The following is a 16,340-nucleotide window of genomic DNA, read 5'->3' on the forward strand; positions in this document are numbered from 1 at the left end:
TCTGCTCTTGTTTCAGACAATGTGTTAGCTTTTGGCTCTACTTCTGTTCTCAATTGAGGTCATCCTCCAGACTACAGATTGAACCCTCCTGCTAGGGCTTTCAAAATTTTTGTGAAGAATTCCGATAGCTACTTGCTGGCAGATTTTTAGTTTCCCTTAGAAGTCTACTGATGACTCAGGTGTTTTGATATTTAGGATGGTACCTAATATGCCAGGTTATATTTGAGTTTGTGTTGAATATGGTTAGGCCTAGAGCTTTTGATAATATAGTTACTAATTTATTTTCTGAAAAGATCTTTATATGTTCCTTAAATATATCTAGGTATAGGTACTACCCAGAATAAATACATATATATGTCTGTCTGTCTTTACAAGTGAACTGAGTTTCTCTAGGGCAAAAACAACGTCTTATTCATTTAGGCTTCTTTCACCCTGGTGTTTGGTACACATGTGTTCTAGGCTTATTCAATAGAATTGCATTTAATAGTAAATTTTCAGATTCAGAATACTTGTGATACAGTTCTTTGTATAAATAAAAAGCTTTAAAAAAACTGTAAAAAACAAAAGCTTCAGAAGGCCATTTTTTATTCTATTTACCACTATTAAATAATGATCTCTTAAGTGGACAGATACTCATGATTTTTTTGCTATGTTTCTCTGAAAGATATATAGCCTATTTATGGGGCTTGTGATGATCTTTTTTGGCCCTGGGATTTCAAATCTACCTGTGATTTTAAATCAATATAAGTGGTCAATGATTTAGAATATGGCTTTGCAGTCAGACAGTGGTAGATTCAAACTCTTGGTGGTTCCTACATTTTTGTGTGCCTTTGGGCAGGTTACTTAATCTCCTTAAGGCTCATAAAGTTATTGGCGAGATTATTTGGGATAATGCACACCTAGTGCCTAGCAATAACACTCAAAATGTGTTAATTAGTATTATTAAAATAAACACTCAAAGATATATTCTATATTACATGTTAAGCCTTTTGCATATTAGCCATTAAAAGCCAGTAAGTGGCAACCATTTTTATGTTGATAATTCCTTTTTTCGTCAAACAGATTGATTATGTCCAATGCTTTATGTTTTTATTAGAGATAAGAGGCTAACTGAAACATGACCCCAGAAAAAAAGTAGCAAATACAAATATGGTTTATTGTTTTTCCATAATCAGAAATCCTAGTCTAGTTTAAAATCTGATGTAAACAGTATTCATTAATTTAAAGTAAATCTTTATGTTAAAAACTTAGATATCCTCAGTGCGTTGGGCGTCAACCCCATATACCAAGGGTAGTGAGTTCAAACCCGGCCCCAGCCAAACTGCAACAAAAAAGTGGCCGGGCATTGTGGTGGGTGCCTGTAGTCCCAGTTGCTTGGGAGGCTGAGGCAAGAGAATTGCGAAAGCCCTGGAGTTGGAGGTTGCTGTGAGCTGTGACGCCACAGCGCTCTACCAAGGGCAATAAAGTGAGACTCTGTCTCTAAAAAAAAAAAAAACTTAGGTATTCAAACATAAGAATATATGTTCTATAATTCCATTTATAGAAACAGAAAATTAACAGATAAGTTGTTGAGTAGGACAGGGGACAAGACTGTAAAAGGACATCAGGAAACCTTTGAAGGTGTTGGAAATGTTCTGAATCTTAACTGTGATGTTGGCATTTGTCAAAACTCATTGAACTGTGCACTTTAAATGGATGCATTATTCTATGTAAATTATACACTAATAAATTGACTTTTTAAAAGTAAGACATTTTTATGAATAACATGTAACCATTTGCTGATTGTTAATGAACACTAGATATTAAAAAGTACGTGCTTGACCAAATTCAGGAGTGTGTCTGCTCATCTGCTGTAGCATCTTCCTACCTGGAAGTCAGACTGTTGGCAATGCCAGGCTTCCAAAATACGGCCCTAAAGCTAGAAATAAATGGAACTGCCTCTGGTGACTCAGTAGCTGTCTCAGAGCCCTTGTGTTTATTGCAGTAAACCCCATTTGAGTCTGTTGGATACAGTTTTAATATGAAATATTGTATATTTTTGTCTTTTTTCAAGATTGCAAATAGAAAAGTGAACACAGTTGATAACTTATAAAGAGCATTTAAAAATATAAAACTAAATCAAAGAACTGAAATTTCAATAATTGGGGGCAGTTTAGATCAAGGAAAGGCAACTCAATATATTACTATAGTCTTAGGGATATTTCTGTATTCAGACACTAAAGTAATACGTAAATGAGCCCGAGTCATCAACAAAAAAATTAATATTCATATATGATATTAAGAATATTATTTATACTGAAGTGATTAAATAAAAGTTTTATGTATTTAACAGAAAAACATGTATGAATATGTAGATTTGTGTTTGTCTACAAACTCACACTTATACAGGTATAAAACTCTACAAGAATTTGCACACACGTATAACTCCATCATTTTGTAGATTTGTGTGAATTTTTATCCCAGTGTAGTAGTCCAATTGCAAAAAGATTTTAATAAGCTTTTAGCAGGATTGCTCACCAACTCTTGAATAAGCCAAATCTGTTATTAATTGTACAAAAATTATCATTTCTATGCCTACTCTGCCTTTTAAAAGATTGGAATGGGTATAAAACTTTTCTGTAAGTAAAAGCATAAATTTCTACAGTGGCTGAACACAATGTGTAGGATTGGTTCTCTGGTTAGTAAGATGAAAAATAATGGGTAAAAAATTATTGTAATTGATTCAATACATTCTTATCATTTATATACTCCGAATTGTCAATATGGGAAGCAACTTCATATTATCTAGGTTCTCACACCCAGAACATTATAGCTCTGCAAATGACGAAACATTGTATCATGGTAATTACCACTTCTTTTTAAATTATGCCCAACAAAACTCTAGTACTCTGATTATATTTTGGCAGTTCTATGTAATTCTCATGTTTTTTAAAAAATACTTTTTATCATTACATGTCACTGGCCAACTTAAGGAAAAGTATTAATGACACCTTTTTAATTCTATTCAACAGCCACTTAGAGCATAATATATGACAGGTACTATGTCATTGTCTGGTGCTTTAACATAAGTAGAGCTAATAACTTATTCTCAAGGACTTATAGCTTGCTTGCTAAAGTGTTTGGACTTCTTATAGGCAGTAGTGAACAATTAACAATTTCCAAGAGGGCAAATGATGTAAAAGGATCTCTCAAAGACAAAAAATTAACCATCACAGTATGTGTACCGTAATTTTTCTATTTTACTGGGAATTTGTAGGCTTTCCAGGTTATGTCCACTTATGGACATTGCTGTCATATATATATACAGTGGGTGCCAAAAAATGTGTAGAAATTTAAGAGAATAAGCTATTTTATTCAAGCCTGTTACATGGTGACACTAACATTCATTTGATTAATGCCATCTTTTGAACAAACATCATGCTACATGTTGCTACTGTAATTCAGTTAAACTTCAAAAAGTAATGCATACATAACACCTCTGTGTATATGTCTCTTGGTGCCCACAAGCCCTGGGTTGCTGCTGTAGGGTGTGTATATATATTCAGCTTTACTAAATAATGTAAAACCTCTTTGTTAAGCAGTATACCAGGTGCTGCTTATATTAGATGCTCTATATTCTTGTTTGTACTTAATACTGTCAGGCTTGTTAAATTTGCCAGTCTGAGGATTTATTTGTGATTGCTGGACTATTCTTTGAATATTCGTTCCTGTTGACTATCTTGATATGGGCCTATTTTGTTATCCATTGTATAAACTTGTAATCTGTCATAATAAATTGTTTTGAATTATTTCTTTGATTCCTTCTATTTCTTCAACTCCATTCTTCTATAAGTATCCATATTGATTCTCAACCTTATTTTCTTCTCTTCTTTTTTCCATCTTTTCATCTTTTTGCTTTTCTTGAGAATTTTCTCAATTTTATCTTTCTTTTTTTTTTTCTGCAGTTTTTAGCTGAGGCCAGGTTTGAACCTACCACCTCCAATTTATGGGGCCAGCACCCTACTCCTTGAGCCACAGGCACTGCCCTCAATTTTGTCTTTCATTTCTAGTTTAAAGTTTTTCTTTATGCTCTCTTCCTTTCTCTACTTATTTTTCTAAGTAGTCTCTATTCCCTTTTTTCCAGGATTTTAATGGTTCTTGGTTAAATTCTATTCAAAAGTAGGAACAGGAATTTTTTTTAGCATACTAATAATCAAAATTTTTTTTCATTTCCGTGCATGATTTCATTTTCTCCCACTTTTATTCTGTTTGTTTATCAGTCTTTATGTTTCATGAGAGAAATCATCTTCAGATGTCAGGTAGTCCTTGGCTGACTGCCCATAAACATCTTTAAGTGGTGCTGAAAAGCTGACTGGTAGTTCTAAGAGCTTGGCAATTACAGGATGATGATCTCTTTTCTTAAGTCCTTTTCACTTGGGTTGATCAGATTTCCCAGAGAAGAATCGTCCAGTCTCCTGTCAGGAAACGTACAAGCCTTCTGAGAACCTAGTGGTGAAAAGAAATGGCGGTCTCAATCTTCAGTATTTAAAACTGAGGTTTAGTTCTTGGGATGATACCTTTGCCTTCAACTCTACCTGGTCTTCCTCATTTCACACCCTCACTGTTCTATCCCATCTGGAGAACAGAACTTGTCTGCCATAGTGAGGTAGGGGTAACACTAGGGACAGGATTGGAAGGCAGGAGGAATAAGTCTAACCGTTTCCTCAACAAACTTTGAGCTAATCCTTCTCTATCAATTACACCTTCCGGAAGATGGCTTCCTGGTGCCATCTAGTTTAGTTAGGCAAATTGGATTACTTCTTCACTGAAAATTATTTATTCGACCAAATGAATATCATGAGTTGACATATTTTAATACTTTGCCCCATTTTCTATCTACATTTGTATAATAAAATAGACAAAAGTTATAGCCTAACAAAGATTTAGATGGAGAAAGCATAGTTGTGGATAACTATACTCTCTCTTCCTCAGCTTCTCTTAATTCATAGAATCCATCTAAATTTATCTCTTAGTATTTAATTGAATGCTTCATTCTATTCTTATTTCTGTTTTAACTTTTCTTCCAAGGGCATATTTATACTTGGAAGAATTTGTGAAATATTTTTATTTTGCCATTAGATTAGCTTCTTTGACTCTGGTAAACAGCACACATACATTTATGATAAATAAAGCTGGTTTTCTGGCTCAGCGCCTATAGCTCAACCGGCTAAGGCGCCAGCCACGTACACCTAAGGTGGCGGGTTCGAATCCCCAGCCCGGACCCGCCAAACAACAATGACGGCTGCAACCAAAAAATAGCCGGGCGTTGTGGCGGGCGCCTGTGGTCCCAGCTACTTGGGAGGCGGAGGCAGGAGACTCGCTTGAGCCCAGGAGTTGGAGGTTGCTGTGAGCTGTAATGCCACGGTACTCTACCCAGGGGGACAGCTTGAGGCTCTGTCTCAAAAAAAAAAAAAAAAAAAAAAAAAATAAAGCTGGTTTTCTTTTTGGCTGCAGGAAATACTTCTAACAGCTTAGACAAGTGTTGTATATGTTTTGTTTTCTGTCTGTTAACAGAAGGCGTCTGTGAGCTTGAGCTTCCCTTTGAAGAGGTACTTCCATAACTTCAGCCTCAAATCAGAACTAATTCTTGGTTTTAGAAAAAAGTAAAGTAAAACTCCAAGCGCTATTTCTTTATACATACTTTCATCATTTTGTTCTTTTAGGTTAATTTTTATCAATATTATTCACTGACTTTAAAATGGGATGATATTTGCATTGTTTAAAAGCTAGCTGTCAGAACTGTATGTTTTGAAATTCATCTCAGTGAAACTGGGCACAGCATTAAATAAGTTTTAAAACCTACAATCACTGGAGAAAAAGGTCCTCTTTCTAGAAAGTGGCAATTATGTAAAATAGTAGCAGTTTAAAGCATATTGTCCCTGTCTTTCTTTTCTGTTTGTTTACTGTAGTACCATTTTGGAGAAAATCAATTTTCATCTTGTTGAACTCTGTCTAGGTGAGAATCAGGCTTGTACAGTTTCAAGCACATTCACAAGGGAATAAGTAGCTATTAAGCAAGGTCAGAAGTTATAGGAAAAGATGAAGAGAAAATTCTATAAGAAGTCGGGGGGAATGGCTTAGCTGAATAGTTTTTACAATTTGGTACTCTGCAGTCTGGAGTCCAGGAGTGTCACTAGATCTATTCAACATGCCCTGTTTCAATATGAATGCATTTCCTGACCTTTCTCCTTTGAATCCAGGGCACAGTGGAAAGACCTTCTTCACTTGCTCCTCCTCCCCCCACCTTGCACTCTGTTACAGTCCCATCCAGAAGAAAAATTTCACAAAGAGTTCCTCCTTGCCTTTTGTTGGTTGTAAAATAAGTCAGTCGTATCCTGCCAGTTATTTTTCAGTCATCTCCCATACATATCAAATATCTTTTCTGTTTTACTTGATTGTTTGGTAACTCATTCTGTCTGTCTTTGCTAACAGAGAAGAAGAGAAGCTACCATTCATTGAGCCTACTTTATATTTAGCTTTGACTTAAATATCTTCGTGATCATATGGGGTAGAGTGATGTTATTTCTATTTCTTAGATCCAGAATCTCACGAGTGATTCTTCCCAAAGTCACACAGCTTAGAGGTAGCAGACCCAGGATTTATATCTTACATCTGTCTCATGCCAAAGCCTGTGTTTTCTGTTAAACACTTAGGACCCACACTTTCTTGCCCCTGGCCAAACCCTATTTTAAGACTGTGAGAGTGCTTTTATACTTGGACGTAAGCAATGCCTCTGAGCTCTTATGTAAGCTTACCTGTCATGCTCTGAGATCTTATTAGGCAGTGAGGTTCTTGGTTTTTATAGTGTGAGGGAGATAATTAGATTCACTTGGTTTTATGAACCACTTTACAGAAATGTAACTTTTCTATGCAAGAGAAAGATGATATACATTTTCATAGTCATTTGAAAAATCAATTTGAAGGTAAACTTTTTAAAATTTAGCATTTCGTGTCTTTGTATTGACCTATTTTTCAGTTCATCTATTTTCTACTGGGGTTCCAAGGGGACAGGAACTTTATTATGAACTACCTAATACTTAACAGAGTTCCTGGGTGTTTTGTGAATTATTCCTTGAATAAATGATTATCTGCCAGCAGTAAGTGTTTATAAGGAAGGAGTCTTTCTTTGCCCTTAGATTTAGCATCTCCCTTTTTATGGCTCTTCTTATGTAAAATAGACATATCCATCCTCCACCTTTCTCAAAGATTTTCTGACCTTTTTCTGTTTCTGATCCCTCAAAGTACAACATGCCTTTCAGATCAGATCAAGAAAGTAGAGAATCTCTCTGATGGTCTGTGCTGTGATGCTATTTGTTATGTAACTTCCTAAGTAAAAGAGAATAGTTCAGATTAGGCAAGGAAACCTTGGCAGTTCTGTCAGTAAAAATAATGTGATTTTTCTTTGAAAAATCAATCATAATTCCAAAATAGAAATTCATTTTCTTGTCCTTTGGGGCTCAATTTTAATCAAACCATATTATGAGTTGTTTCTCTGATCAGCTCCCTTATATCTGAAAGTTCGATTGGACGGGAAGGCTATGGAGAAACTGGAAATCATCTCTTAAAATCGCTGTATTGAGAAAGAGAAAAGGACAAATGATTTTTTTTTGGATGGTACTCGATGGGTAGCCAGAAATCCTCTTCTTGAATAGATTTGGAGAAGCCCTTTGTGAAGTGCCAGGAATCGAACCTAGACTTCTACTCTGTCAATCAAACCATTCTCAGCTTTGTGAGGCCTTTTAGCCATCTTCCCTTCGTGTCTCTATAGTTCTCAGATGTCAGCGCCATTATTTGAATTGTCTTTAAGAGCCATATCCAGAGTAGAAATGCCGGCCATAAAATCATAAGCACCAGCAGGAGTACAGTGGTCTGAGCCCCACGGAAATGGCTCTGACACAACTAAACAATAAAGGAACTTAATGATAAACACTGTTTTGTGTGTTTATTATTCATAGCCTTATAAAAGTTATGAAATGACCTTCCATATTTATTTGTAATAAGCAGATAATTTATATCAGAAAAAAGGAAATGATAAAAGTGGTATATTAAATTGAAAAACTTTTATATATTTAAACTTTGAAGTAGGAGTCTTAGCTTCCTGATTTTTAGACTTACCTGGGAGAAATATGTCTTCAACATTAGAGGAAAATGGAGAACAGGAAAGTACAGTTATGGATAATTTACTTCAGTATAAAATTTATTGCTTTTAAAGACCCTAAAGATGGATAAATTATACACATACATTGGAATGGCCAACATGAATAGTATGTTGAATTCTAGATGAAATAATTATTAAAGTTTCATTTGAACATAGAAACGGAGAAGCCTCAGGCCATTATAAAAAGACATTATTTCCTTTTTTAGGAGCACATTAAGATGTTTCTAACTCCTGTCCATTTGGGCTATAACCTATGCCAGAATAATATTGTTTTATAACAAGTTTTTAGTCCCATTTAACCCTTGATTTAAACAATGATTATTTTAGTATTTTAGTTCATCTCTGTTCTATGTGCTTTCAAAAATGAAATTAAATTCTTCCTGATGCGTTTATTTTTTAATTAGGTTTTCTCAGGGTTGTCTTTAGGAGACTGTGCTACTGGCAGATCTTGGTGTCTTTTGATTAAAGTCAGTGAATTTTCTTGCGTATATCTGTCTTCTTGCAAAGACACTGATGGTGATCATGTTAACTTGGATCCTTTTCTGAGATTTGCTGCAGGAACCAAAATACCAAAATAATCATAAAAGGAAACCACTCTTCTCCAGTCGTTACAGCATGTCATCAAAACAAGATTTTAAACTGAAAACAGAATTTCTGTAGTGTGATAGTATATGACTTATATGTGCTATATATTGCAAACATTTCTTGCACAGGCAGACACAGCAGAATGACTGTAACAAGGGAAGAACAAGTCCTTGGCCTGTGGCCAGAAATAGCAAAAGCGTGTTTCTGTGCTATCCTGCCCTACATGGCTCAGGTTCTGGGGTCAGCTCTACTTTAAATGATTGCTGGCATCATATTCAGGTGAGCCCTAAATGGAGCTTTCCTATTAAAAGGCATGAATGCTGAGGTCTAAAGTACATTGTGTACTTTTATTGATCAACTTGACAGTGAACATAGAATTATCATGCAGTATGGCGTGGCCACATGAATACTGAATAATCTTAACCTGGCTTAATAGAACGTGAGGTTTATTTACCTACAGGCATAATGAAGTGGCTGAAAAAGATAAATAGGAACAAATTCTTTCTTCTAGGGTAGGCATGCCTTTTGCTGTCTATCCCTAGTTAATTCAAGTTCATTCTTTGTGTTCAAAAGTTTAATTTTATGTGTTCCAAATGATTCACAGAGATTACCCATAGCTTATTTAAACAGACAAGGGAGACACACACAAACAAAGCAGTAGGGTTTTTTTTTTCTTTCAGAAAGAATTCACTTGCTTATTTTTCTTAAAAACATCTTTCCCATTTCATTGAGGCAGATTTGGAAGTCAAACCAGAAACTTCAGGCTCTACTACGATGGAAAACACTTTGTTGGGGAGAAACGCTTTGAGTCCATCCACGATCTGGTGACTGATGGCTTGATTACTCTCTATATTGAAACCAAGGCAGCAGAATACATTGCCAAGATGACGATAAACCCAATTTATGAGCACATAGGATACACAACCTTAAACAGAGAGCCAGCATACAAAAAACATATGCCAGTCCTGAAAGAGACACATGACGAGAGAGAGCCAACAGGCCAGGATGGGGTGTCAGAGAAAAGGGTAAGCTACCGTGAAACCACACTTTCTCTTTTTCTGTTTGGGGTTCTTTTAAGAAAGCCATTATTGCCGAAACAGATTGATTTCTCTACAGTGCTTTGAAAAGTATATGTGTTTTTCTTAACGTCTAATTCCAGTGGTGCTGAGCTTTGCATATATTTAATTCTTGTTCAGTTAAAATGTCAGGTGTATTTTTGTACTCCTGATTGTTTTCTATTTTATCAGTTTCATAGTTTTAAAAAATGTTGGAAAAATGGCCCTAGCGAAAAAATTCAGGGGATTGGTGAGAAGCATAACTTAATGGACAAGGAAAGTAGCTAATATTTCATAAGCAATTAAAGGGGCCACATTATCTATTAAAATTACTTTTTGTTTTCTTTAAAGATAATTACCATTATAAAATATATTAAAAATATATTTTTAATACACATGATTGGCTCGGCGCCAGCCACATACACCTAAGGTGGCAGGTTCAAATCCAGCCTGGGTCCGTCAAACAACAATGACGGCTGCAACCAAAAAATAGCCGGGCGTTGTGGCGGGCGCCTGTAGTCCCAGCTACTTGGGAGGCGGAGGCAAGGAGACTCGCTTGAGCCCAGGAGTTGGAGGTTGCTGTGAGCTGTGATGCCACAGCCCTCTCTATCCAGGGGAATAGCTTGAGGCTATGTCTCAAAAAAAAAAAAAATACACATAATTAAACAACCTATTAATAACTATTATATTATTTGGCGAATCAGTCATTCTTGAGTAGGAGGAGGATTTGTTTCTTTATGAACTGTTAAGTAATTGAATCAGGAAAATTTTCTTTAATTATGACAGGCAAGTTATCTTTTATAATTAATTTTTTCAGTTAAATTTTAATTGTGATATATTTTAGATTATCTTCAAAAGTTTTAATTTCTGGGCAGCACCTGTGGCTCAGTGAGTAGGGCCCCGGCCCCATATACTGAGGATGGCAGGTTTGAACCCGGCCTTGGCCAAACTGCAACAAAAATAGCTGGATGTTGTCGTGGGTGCCTGTAGTCCCACTCAGGAGGCTGAGGCAAGAGAATCACCTAAGCCCAAGAGCTGGAATTTGCTGTGAGCTGTGACGCCATAGCACTCTACCGAGGGTGACAAAGTGAAACTCTTTCTCTAAAAAAAAAAAAAAGATTTTCATTTCTTAGCATTAAGTTTATTTTACTTTTGAAAGTTGTCCCTAGCCTCCATGGGTGATGCTTGTGGCTCAGTGGGTAGGACCTAATATACCAAGGGTGGCAGGTTCAAACCCAGCCTCGGCCAAACTGGAACAAAAAAATAGTTGGGCGTTGTGGCCAGCACCTGTAGTCCCAGCTACTTGGGAGGCTGAGGCAAGAGAATCGCCTAAGCCCAGGAGTTGGAGGTTGCTGTGAGCTGTGATGTCACGGCACTCTACTGAGAGTGATAAAGTGAGACTCTGTCTCTACAAAAAAAAAGAAAGAAAGAAAGTTGTCCCCAGCCTCCTTAAAGAAAAAAGTAAAATATTTTCCTAATATTTTATCTTGTGTGAGATTTAATTGAGGAAATTTTATATAGTCTAATTAGAATCATATTAAAATTTGTTTTTATATTTTCAAGACTCTTTGGTTGCTCAATTAAAAAAATGCAGTAGGTTTTGAGCTTGGATTCTGTCATCAAATAGATTTGAGTGTAAGTTATTTCATTTCTTTGTGTTTTGATTCCTTTATTTGTAAAATTACAATAATGACCAAGCCAAGTAGTTGTAAAGATTGAGTAGGATGTATGTATAAAAGGCTCAAACAGTGCTTGCACATAGTAGGCACAAAATGTGTGCTTGGTGGAAATGATTATATATAACAGCCATATAGCCTCAAGCTAACATCCTAAAATCCTTCCACTTATCTGGGAGTATTTAGATGTAGGATGGAAACTTAAAGTGTTTATTGTCCAGCCCAAATTTTAGTTTCTGGCAGATCTTACTTATATTAGCATTTTGTAACTACAAAGAAACCAGTATTTCAGAGTATAGACTGTAGAAAAACCATTGGCTTGGCGCCTGTGGCTCAAGTGGCTAAGGCGCCAGCCACATACACCTAAGGTGGCGGGTTTGAATCCAGCCCAGGCTCGCCAAACAACAATGACAGCTGCAACCAAAAAATAGCCGGGCATCATGGTGGGCGCCTGTGGTCCCAGCTACTTGGGAGGCTGAGGTAGGAGACTCACTTGAGCCCAGGAGTTGGCGGTTGCTGTGAGCAGTGATGCCACAGCACTCTACCCAGGGGAATAGCTTGAGGCTCTGTCTCAAAAAAAAAAAAAAAAAAAAGAAAAGAAAAGAAAAACCATAAAAAATGTTTTTCCATATGCTCATATTTGCTAGGAACTGAAAATCTTGTTTGGAAGTAGCCAGAATTTAAAATCCTAAATACATGCTGTATTTAATGTTGTTCTTTTCATTGCCTCTTTCACATTTTCTCACTGTTGGTTGATTTTTCCATCCATGGCATTTTTCAGTAATGCTTGCATTTAAATATCTAATGTTGACATTATATTCTTTTCAGATATGCTAGGATATTCCAAGTCAACATTTGTGAATTATTTAAAAATATGTACATGGAGTCTTTCAAAGTTGGTCACCCTAATGATAACCTTTGCTAAGGCGTTCTGTATTTACTTCTCAACACCAAGCGACTGTAGCTAAAGACACTTCGCTATGTAACATTAGGCTAGCCATTTCAAGTTCACAAGATCTTGGTTGTCCCTCCTACAAAGTGGAAACAGTATTCACAAAAGCAAGAAACTGAGGTAGATAATGCCTAGAGAACCCTTTCAGCTCTAGGGGCCATGATCCCTGTATATTCTAACATTACACGTTGAATATCCTGGATTGTCCTGTGCTGATGGCCAGTGATAGCTCTTCAAGTGAAATCCCTGGCACTGGGAAGTATCTCTTTCCAGTAATACATAATTAAAAATCATTTAAAAGTAACTCTTCACTTTAAACTGCATGTATCTTAAATCTAGTTGGCTTAAAATCTACTCACTCAAAAATAGATTTATTTTATTTACAGGTGTCATCCAACAGGACAGGGTTGATGACCTGTTCAACAGCTTGAAACATTGATTCCCTGTCACAGTGGATGACATTTGTAAGTAAAGACAATCATATTTCATTGATTTAAAATGCCTGTGACACAAGTATGGTTTAATAAATATTTAATGGAACCTTAACAGCAGGTCCATGACCCATTTACCTTAAAGGCAAAAAGTGTTGGCTTTGGAGGAATAAATGTGCTGTTACAGAAAAGAGACTAGTGTTGGAATTAAGAGCTAGATTCTACTTTTACCATGAGAACGGATTTTGAGTCACTTCAGGCGAGCTGCTTCACTTTTTCTGAGACTGTTTCCCCATGCTGTTAGGAAGATTTTATACTAGATGGTCTCCAAGATGTGGTAGTCTGCTACTTCAAGGAATGTAGTAGGTGTTATAGGAGAGACAACACAGTATTGAAAAGAACACCCAACGTACCCACCAACAATTGTATGACCTTGGAACAATCACCTAGCCTGCCTAGATGTGAGTTTCTTCATATAAGATAAGGAGTTTTCTACAAAAATATTAATTTCCGAGGATTTTAATAAATATTGAGAGTAGGATTCTAGGGTCAAATAGGTTTGGTGAAAGTAAAGTTTTCTTAAAAGCGTATTTCTTTTTTATAGGACTTTTAACTATCATTAATGCCTAATGTGATTATGATTCTCAAAAGTGCTCCCAGACTTACTAGAATTAACCTTCCATTACTAAGAACAATTTTTGAAAAGTGATGTTTAATGAAACCCACTTTGGGAAATTTTAAAACAAATCATCTCTTAAGGTATATATTATTTGTTTTAAAATTGAAAGATGAAAAATCCAGGTGTTTTTGTTTATTTATTTGTTTTTTGTAATCCTTAAAGTGTAAGTGATACATCTGAGCTTTGTGAAAGGTGCTGGATGGTTTTGTGGCCATGAAGGTGTTTGCACAGGAAGTCTGGTGGCCTATCGTGGGGGGAGTATCTTTTCCAAGTGATAGCTATGTAATTTTTCTCATTACTGTTTTTTGGGGGGAAGTATCTTTTCCAAGTGATAGCTATGTAATTTTTCTCATTAACTGTTTAAGTTGCTTCCTCAGCTTGACATATCAGTTGGAAACTTAATTTTTTTTAAACATTGAGATACATTTAATCATGAAATTGTAGTATGTTGAGAAGCCAGACTTCCTTCTAAAATGGCTTAATTTAGCCATCCTATTGGCCAAGAGCCCGACTTTTATTAGTTATTTCTTTTTATTTATCTTGAAGCTATATTTGAATAGTTTCTTATTCCAAGTAGTGAATATGTTTACTTCAACAGATACTGCCTGATGGGTGAATACAATAGTTTTTATGACAATTTTACACTTAATTGTACGTAATATAATTTTAATCTTCCAAAACCATGCTTTAGAAATGTCTCATATAACTATTAATACTATAAACTACCAAATATATGTATATAAATAATATAAACTATTAAATACATATATAATTGATATGATATTATGATTTTTCATATATATACGTATGATATTTGCATGTCAGAAGCAATACTCTGGGCCAGAACTCTGAATCTAGGCAGAAAGTCTTTACTCCTAGATTTAATTATCTGAGTTCTAAACCTGTCTCATGTAAGGATGCCTGGGATGGCAAGGTGAATTTTTGGGTCTTATAGAACTACAACATGCCATAACCTATGGGGGTCTATGTGTGTATATATTTTTTCTTCCCCTGTAGTTTGAAATGAATGCAATGCTTAATGTATTGTCCTATTAACTTATTTTTAAGGAATTTCTTTCACATTTAAATCCCATTTTTAAAGATTTTTGGGATCACCAGACTGCATACATATTGAAAAGGTTTATGAAATTTAAAATTGAAATGTATCTGGGTCTCTGCCCAAAACTGCCGTAACTACTGGAATTCTTTGGGTACCTCTACAAAATGACAGGAATCTTTGTCCCCTGGAATAGCAAAAGGGGCACTGGCAGTCTGGTTTGTTAATTGGCTTAGTCTTCCACAAAGCAACTCATCCTAATGTTTTTACTTTGCTTTTAAAAACATGTAACATTATTCTATTTCAATGCAGAAATCAGTAAGAAGTCCACACCTAAACTTAATTATAAATAAGAGTAACAATACCAGAGAAGTGGGTGGCAGAAGCAGTCTGCAGAAAACTGTTGATTTCGTGATTTTTGTGCCTTCTGAGTATTTTGGGCTTTTTTGGTCATTTCCTGTTCATGCTCAAGCTGTGTTCATCTTTTCTTCCACACTTTCTTCCTTCTCTTCCCCCAGTCAAATTTATATGCTCAGATCTCCCTGGTGGTTCATTCAAGGTTGAGATCAGTTGTTTCAGTGGTGAACAGGCCCTTACAGAATTACCAAAGTGCCAGGGTCACTGATATGCATTAAAAAAACCAGTTAGCAATTTATGAGGAAGACTACAATTTCTGCACAGAACTTCTCATAGTGGGCTTATCCTGTTAACATTCTCCTTCAGAAATCAAGTAAACTTAAAAAATAAAAAAACTGGGTGGCGCCTGTGGCTCAAAGGGTAGGGCGCTGGCTGTGGTGGGTTCAAACCCAGCCCCAGCCAAAAACTGCAAAAAAAATAAATAAATAAAATAATAATAATAATAAAGCCTATATGGTCGGTATATACATTCTTTAGTGTGTGTGGTCTTGAGCAAGCTCTTAATCTTCCTAAGTCTTAGTTTACCCGCTTCTCTAAAATGTGGATTATAGATGCCATTGCACTGGTGGGTATGAGTATCAGTGAGATTTCATAATGTAGCCTTCCTTGTAAAGAATGAATCATTGCTGTCTGGGATCAGAGTGGCCACCAGCCAGATGCTCCTTCTCTTGTCTGAGTACTTACTATTCTTCTAGCTTTTGCTACAAACAGCATCTTCAGGTTTCTTTTTAAGATCCATCTTTTTAATGCCAGAACTGCCCTTTTAAGTTCACAAAATAACATAAAAGGCTCCTAATTGCTTCATCAAGAAAGTAGAGTTTCTCTTTTAATAATACAATGATAGTTGTATTTATCTCTAATCAGGAAGCATGTGTCTTTGCTCATTAATGTTCTAATGACTGTTAATGACAAAATGTATTATTTTCCTGTTACATTTACATTTTAGTATAAAGGGCCTGCCAGTGAACATTTATTGAATCTGCACTCCATGTTGAGCCCATTAAGTTCTCTCAGATTTCTCTGAAGTTTACCTATTTTCTCGATTTCCAGCAGGAAAACCCTCTCTTTGCTTTGACCTTAGTATCTTCATACTTCATTTTCTAAATAGTCTTCTATGAATCATCTAAATAAACAATTTCTTCTCAATGTTTAAAAGTTACAATGGAATTTCAACAAGTTTTAAGAGCAAGGCCAGGAATAATGTTCCTATTTCTTCTCCAGTCTCCTGACCTAACGCATTTCCTGTCAAATGTCAGAATTGTCTTTAATTCAACTTTTTTTTTTTTTTTTT

The 16,340-nt window shown here is 35.8% G+C and overlaps 1 protein-coding gene across 3 annotated transcripts in view; it reads left to right on the forward strand.

Moving 5' to 3' along the window:
• The window catches only part of CHN1 (chimerin 1), a 202,860-nt gene that overhangs the window by 101,470 nt on the left and 85,050 nt on the right, over positions 1-16,340 (forward strand). For all 3 annotated transcript variants that reach the window (XM_012806197.2, XM_003791504.2, XM_023514174.1), the window contains one exon: positions 9,519-9,807. In XM_012806197.2, coding sequence (XP_012661651.1) covers positions 9,519-9,807 — 289 coding nt within the window. The remainder of the gene's footprint in view (positions 1-9,518; positions 9,808-16,340) is intronic.

Source organism: Otolemur garnettii, unplaced genomic scaffold (genome assembly GCF_000181295.1).
Source record: "Otolemur garnettii isolate 467f Iridium unplaced genomic scaffold, OtoGar3 scaffold00048, whole genome shotgun sequence".
NCBI classification, from domain to species: domain Eukaryota; kingdom Metazoa; phylum Chordata; class Mammalia; order Primates; family Galagidae; genus Otolemur; species Otolemur garnettii.